The following is a 5,629-nucleotide window of genomic DNA, read 5'->3' on the forward strand; positions in this document are numbered from 1 at the left end:
GGCCAGGTGCCGGCGCGCCTCGTCCAGCTCGCGCTCCAGCCGCCCGCGCTCCTGCTCGCCGTCCCGCAGCCGCGCTTCCAGCGCCCCGGCTTCCTGCGCCTTGTCCTGGCAGAGCTGCCGGCAGCGGGCGAGCTCCTCCTGGAGCAGCGCGTGCTGCCGCTGCAGCAGCGCCAGCTCCGTGCTGGGCTTCTCGCCCGCCCGCGGTGCCACCGGTGCCACCGCCGCTGCTGCCACCTCGGGCTGCGGGCCGCCGCGCGCCAGCTTCTCGCGCCGCTCGGGACCCTCCTGCAGCTGCAGCTCCAGCAGCGTGTCCTGCTGGCTCACCACCGCCTGCGGGGCACGGCACGGTGCGGGGCCGCCCATCAGCGCGGCGTCCCCGCGGCGTCCCCCACCCTGCCACCGCGCGCCCCACCGACCTGCAAGCCGTGCAGCAGCGTGTAGAGGTTCATGAGCCGCTGCATCACCTCCTGTCGGAGGGAGGGAGGGAGAGGATGGTGAGCCCCCCCCCGGGGCGGCGCGGATGGGGGAAACTGAGGCACGCCGGCGCCGCGGCGAGACCCGGCCGCGTCCCCTCCGCGCCGCGTCCCCACCTCACCTCCTGCGGCACCTTCTGCAGCAGCTGGTTGCCGTTGCCGTCCTGCCAAGAGAGCGCAGCGGTCACGGCGGGGGGACGGTGCCCTGGGGACCCCCCCCCGACCCCACGCACGGCGGCCGCGCTCACCCGCTGCCCGGCGTCCGAGTCGGCCCGGCAAAACTCCAGGGAGCCGTTGAAGGCGCCGGCGTCGCCGTCTGCGGGGAAAGCGAGGGGTGAGGGCGGGCGGGCGCCGGCGTCGCGCCGGTGCCGCCGTCCCCGCGTCTTACTGCTGGCGCCGGGGCTGCAGCACTCGGCCTCGGCGAGGTGGTTCTGGTCCCGGTCGCGTCCGGCGCCCGTGAACATCTCCTTCAAGCACTCCACTGCGGGAAAAGGCGCCCTGAGCCGCGGCGGCACGCGGCTGCCAACCCGCCCCGTGCCTCAGTTTCCCCAGCCGCAGCATCGCCGCGCGGCATCCGAGCCCCCTCCCCGTACCTTCCCGGATGGCGTCGTGCATGAGCTTCTCGCCCCGGGGCCCCTCGGCCGAGTCGGAGCGGAAGAGGGTGCGGGGCGCCAGGGTGGGCGAGGGGTCCTCGCAGCCGCTCGCCAGCGCCAGCATGTCGGCGAACAGCCCCACCTTCTCCTCCAGCAGCTCCGCGATCTCCCGGTCGTGCTGCAGGATGCGGTCTGCGGGGCGCCAGCGAGGGGTGAGCGGCCGGCGGAGGGTGGGAGGGGGACACGGCGGCGGGGGGACGCGCCACCCGCGGCCGTACCCACCTTTCAGCTTGCGCAGGGAGGCTTCGATCTCCGTCTCGATCAGCGGGAAGTCTTGGCGGCTGGGGCAGCTGCAGGGGACGGGGTCAGAGCGGGGACCCGAATCCCCGGCACCGCATCTGCCCTTCCCAGGTGTTGCATCCCTCAACGCTTTTGGCCCCCATTGACCCATCTGCCTTGCAACAGCTTCGCTGCGCACCCGGTCACCGTGCAAACCCCACGTTGGCCGTGCAAACCCCACGTTGGCCGTGCAAACCCCATCCCAGCATCCCCGGACACGGCACTCACAGGCTGACCGTCTGCTGGATGACCTTCATCCAGTTGTTGCGGTCGTCGCGGGAGGCGGCGTGCACCTCGTACATCTCCGGCGGCGCGGCGCTGATGAGGAACATGCCCTTCTCCTGGTTGGCGATGTCCCGCACGATGAGGTTTTGCAGGGAGATCACGGCCGGTTTGTCCTGCGGGAGAGGGGCAGTGGGTGCTGAAGGGGTCCTGGCATGCCACGGGGCCAGGCCACCGTGGGAACACCCCGTCCCCACCGCGGCTCACCAGCATGGGGAAGGTGTATTTCTGGTCCTTCTCTTGCAGGAAGATGAGGACGTCGGTCATCAGCAGCACGAGGACATCTGGGAGGAAGAGCAAGATGCAAGACATCAGGGGTGCGAGCAAGGCCACCGAGGGGCCGTTCCCGGGCAGTCCCCCAGCTTCTTCCAAAGCTGGTCATGGAGGGTGAGAGCCTCCTAGCACCCCTGTGCCCTGGCACTCTAGGTCCTGGCATCTCCTGGCACCCTGGTCCTCCAGGACCCTGATCCCCTGGCACCCAATCTCCTGCCAACACCATCTTCTGGCATCCTGGTCCCCCAGGATCCAATCTCCTGGCACTCTGGTCCTCCAGGACCCCCATCCTCTGGCAGCCAATCTCCTGGTGCCCTGGTTCTCCAGGATCCCCATCTCATGGCACCCTGGTTCTCCAGGATGTCCATTCCTTGACAGACAGACCCTGGTCTGCCAGGACCCCATTCCCTGGCACCCTGGTCCCCTAGGACCTCCATGTCCTGGAACTCAATCTCCTGACACCCTGGTCCTCCAGGACCCTCATCCCCTGGCACCCAATCTCCTAGCATCCAATCTCCTGGCACCCTGGTCCTGCAGGACACCCATCCCCTGGCACCCCACCACCCCCGGCAGCTCCATGCCCCGTCCTCCCAGCACCCGGTCGCCCACCTTTGAAGCGCCCGGCCGCCGTCTTCCAGAGCATGCAGCCGCTGTGCACCAGCTTGCGCCGCAGCAGCTCGTCCTTGCAGAAGACGCCGGCCCGGCTCTCCCAGAGCAGCGGCACCTTGGCGCGGCCGTCCACGCGCCCGTACACCTCCTGCAGCCGCGCGTTCATCTCGAACGTGTGCACCTCCTCGTTGATGGACGAGATGAGCTCCTTGACCAGCTTCAGGGCTCGCGACAGGTCCGCGTAGTCGGCCTCGTTGTCTGCGGCGCGGGGGACGCGGTCAGCGCCCGAAATCCACCCCCCACGGCCGCCCAGCCCGCTCCCGCGCCCCCCACCACCCCGGCCCCGCTACCTTTGGAGTTTTTGAGGACGCGCTCGATGAGCACCGGGTACTTGGTGATCCTCTGCGTGACGAGCAGGATGCACTCGGGCACCCCGTGACGCCGGAGCAGCGGGGACCGCGTCATCCTCTGGCGCGGCGGAGGGAGAGGGACGGCGTCAGCGGCACCAGCCCCGCCAGGGAGAGGCTCGTGCTTGGGGAAACCGAGGCACGGAGGGAGGGCGGCCCCCCCGGGCGAGCCGCCGCGGCGCGGGGACGCGCTCTCACCCGGATGAACTGCTGGAAGCGCTTGTCGCGGGCGAGCAGCTCCTTGTAGAGCTTCACGGCCTTGTTGTGCCGGCTGCAGAACTCGGAGTACGCCTTCTTCATCTGCTCTGCACTGGTGCCCGAAAACTGCGGGGGCGAGGAGACGTCAGCGAGGACCGGACCAGCCGGGGTCCCCACATGCCCACCTGGGCTGGCCTGGGCTAGGACCTCCATATCCCAGCACTCAAACTCCTGGCAACTTATCTCCTGGCACCCTGGTCCTCCAGGACCCTCATCCCCTGGCACCCAGTCTCCTAGCGTCCAATCTCCTGGTACCCTGGTTCTCCAGGATCACCATCTCATGGCACCCTGGTTCTCCAGGATCTCCATCCCCTGGCAGACAGACCCTGGTCTGCCAGGACCCCACTGCCTGGCACTCTGGTCCCCTAGGACCTCCATGTCCTAGCACTCAGTCTCCCGGCACCTTATCTCTTGGCACCCTGGTCCTCCAGGACCCTCATCCCCTGGCACCCAGTCTCCTAGCGTCCAATCTCCTGGCACCCTGGTCCTGCAGGACACCCATCCCCTGGCACCCCATCACTCCCAGCCCCACCTGGTTGACGTCCCACCTGGTTGACGAGGATGTCGCCGAGGCGGTTGATGACAAAGTTCTTGTTGCTGTCCTGGGCCAGGGACTCCTTGCGGCGCTCCAGGAGCTGGGCGAGGAAGCGCTCATGGATCTGGCCCAGCTCGTCCACGCAGGGGAAGATGCTCTGCACGGTGGTGGGCTCCAGCTGCAGCTCCTCCAGCATGCCCTTGCGGAACATGTTGGCCATGATCTTCAGCGTGCGCACGTGGTGGATCTCCGTCTGGATCAGCTCTGCCGAGGGATGGGGGTGGCGTGAGGTGGCACCTCGCTTGGCCCCGCGTCCCCGTCCCTGCACCCCAACTTGGCCCGCACCCCTTTCCCCCGTCCCCTTGCGTCCCCGCACCGTAGATGACATCCTGCCGCTTCATGACGTCCATCTTGTGCTGCTGCAGGTAGTTGTTGTCCACGGCCAGGCTCCAGGAGTCGGCCTCGAAGTCCTTCTCGTCCGTCTCGAAGTCGCTCATCAGCTGGTTGAGGATGACGTCGGGGCCTGGGAGGAAGGGCCGCGTGAGCGGAGGGGCCGGCGGCGCCGAGCCCCAGCGCCGCGCCGCCGCCGCGTCCTACCTTCGTCGATGAGCGACTCCACCGAGAGCGTGCGGTTGCGCACGTTGAGCGAGTCCGTGGACTGGGAGAGGATGCGCCGGATGCCCAGCGGAGACTCATCGTTGAAGGTCCTGCCGGGGAGCGAGGCGGGGTAGCGCCGGGCGAGGGGCCCAGGCGTCCGGGCGGCCCCCCGGCGGAGCCCCTCGCCCCCGTGCTTACCCCGCGATGTTGGTGGTGGAGACGCTCTTGGAGAGCGAGAGGGACGGGCGGCCGCGGCGGGAGCCCAGCAGTGTCTGGCGGAAGCTCTCCGAGGGGTAGATGGCCGAGTTGGGGCGCTCCCGGATGGCGGCTGGAGACAGCGGGGCGCGGGGGACGGATCAGCACCCGCCACCCCCCGGCCATTTCGGGATGCTCCGGGATGCTGATGCATCCAGGGAGGTGACCCCAGATGCCAGCAAGGACCCGCAGGGTGGCAGCACGTCCCCACGCCGGGGCCACCCAGACCAACCTCCGCCCCGGGACACGTCCCCACCCCAGGGACGCCCCCCATCGCGCCGCCACCGCCGGCCCCCCGCTCACTCTTGTTGCGCAGCGACACCGACTGCAGCGCCGAGTTGTTCTTCAGCAGCGCGGCTTTCTGTTGCTGCGGGCGGGAGGGAGGGGGGCAGAGGCGTCACGGCCGCGCCAGGGCTGAGACCGGGCGGCTCGTGACACGCGTGCCCGGCACGGAGGCGGCGCCGGGGCTCGGGGCTCACCTTCTGCTTGACCTTGGTGCAGTTGGGCAGCGTGTCCTTGCAGCGGTTGTGGATGGTGACGTTGCAGGCTGCGAGGGAGGGGGACGAGGTTGGGGGGGGGGGCCCCGAGCGTCCGGGCAGCAAGAAACGCGCTTTTTAAACGTCGGCGTAGCTTAAATTGTCATTTTTGGCCCCTTTGGCTTCGCGGCCGGTTTGGACCGGCTCGGGAAGACGGTGCTGTTTGCTCCGCCGGGGTCAGGGCTGCCGGTTGGTGCAAAATAGGGAACTCGGGGCAGGAGCGCGGCGGGTTTCCGGAGCAATGAGGCCGCGGAGGCCGTTTCCCCGAGCGAAGCAGAAACCCTCGGAGCGAGCGGGGCGCCCCGGCACCGACCGACGGCAGCAGATGCAAGGGGACGGCGAGAGCCCCCCCCCCACCTCGGGCCACCGAAAGCCATCGGTCCCCAGCTGCCAGGCGGCCGGAGCGGCGGCGGGCGCAGCCGCGGGGAGCAGCTGCGCCGGGCGCGATTGCACCGCGTTCCCGGAGGCGGCT

General features: G+C 69.5%; 1 protein-coding gene across 1 annotated transcript in view; it reads right to left on the reverse strand.

Moving 5' to 3' along the window:
* Nucleotides 1–5,629, reverse strand: part of ARHGEF2 (Rho/Rac guanine nucleotide exchange factor 2) — a 20,350-nt gene that overhangs the window by 1,397 nt on the left and 13,324 nt on the right. Inside the window, exons 7-24 of the mRNA XM_026073804.1 lie at nt 5,101–5,168; nt 4,925–4,988; nt 4,565–4,694; nt 4,367–4,476; nt 4,146–4,292; nt 3,783–4,033; nt 3,175–3,300; nt 2,920–3,037; nt 2,570–2,827; nt 1,895–1,971; nt 1,634–1,803; nt 1,349–1,416; nt 1,067–1,258; nt 862–954; nt 722–789; nt 596–637; nt 417–467; nt 14–330 (exon numbers count right to left, since the gene is read on the reverse strand). Coding sequence (XP_025929589.1) covers nt 14–330; nt 417–467; nt 596–637; nt 722–789; nt 862–954; nt 1,067–1,258; nt 1,349–1,416; nt 1,634–1,803; nt 1,895–1,971; nt 2,570–2,827; nt 2,920–3,037; nt 3,175–3,300; nt 3,783–4,033; nt 4,146–4,292; nt 4,367–4,476; nt 4,565–4,694; nt 4,925–4,988; nt 5,101–5,168 — 2,350 coding nt within the window. The remainder of the gene's footprint in view (nt 1–13; nt 331–416; nt 468–595; nt 638–721; nt 790–861; nt 955–1,066; nt 1,259–1,348; nt 1,417–1,633; nt 1,804–1,894; nt 1,972–2,569; nt 2,828–2,919; nt 3,038–3,174; nt 3,301–3,782; nt 4,034–4,145; nt 4,293–4,366; nt 4,477–4,564; nt 4,695–4,924; nt 4,989–5,100; nt 5,169–5,629) is intronic.

This window comes from Apteryx rowi, unplaced genomic scaffold (assembly GCF_003343035.1).
Source record: "Apteryx rowi isolate R43461 unplaced genomic scaffold, aptRow1 scaffold_379, whole genome shotgun sequence".
NCBI lineage: Eukaryota > Metazoa > Chordata > Aves > Apterygiformes > Apterygidae > Apteryx > Apteryx rowi.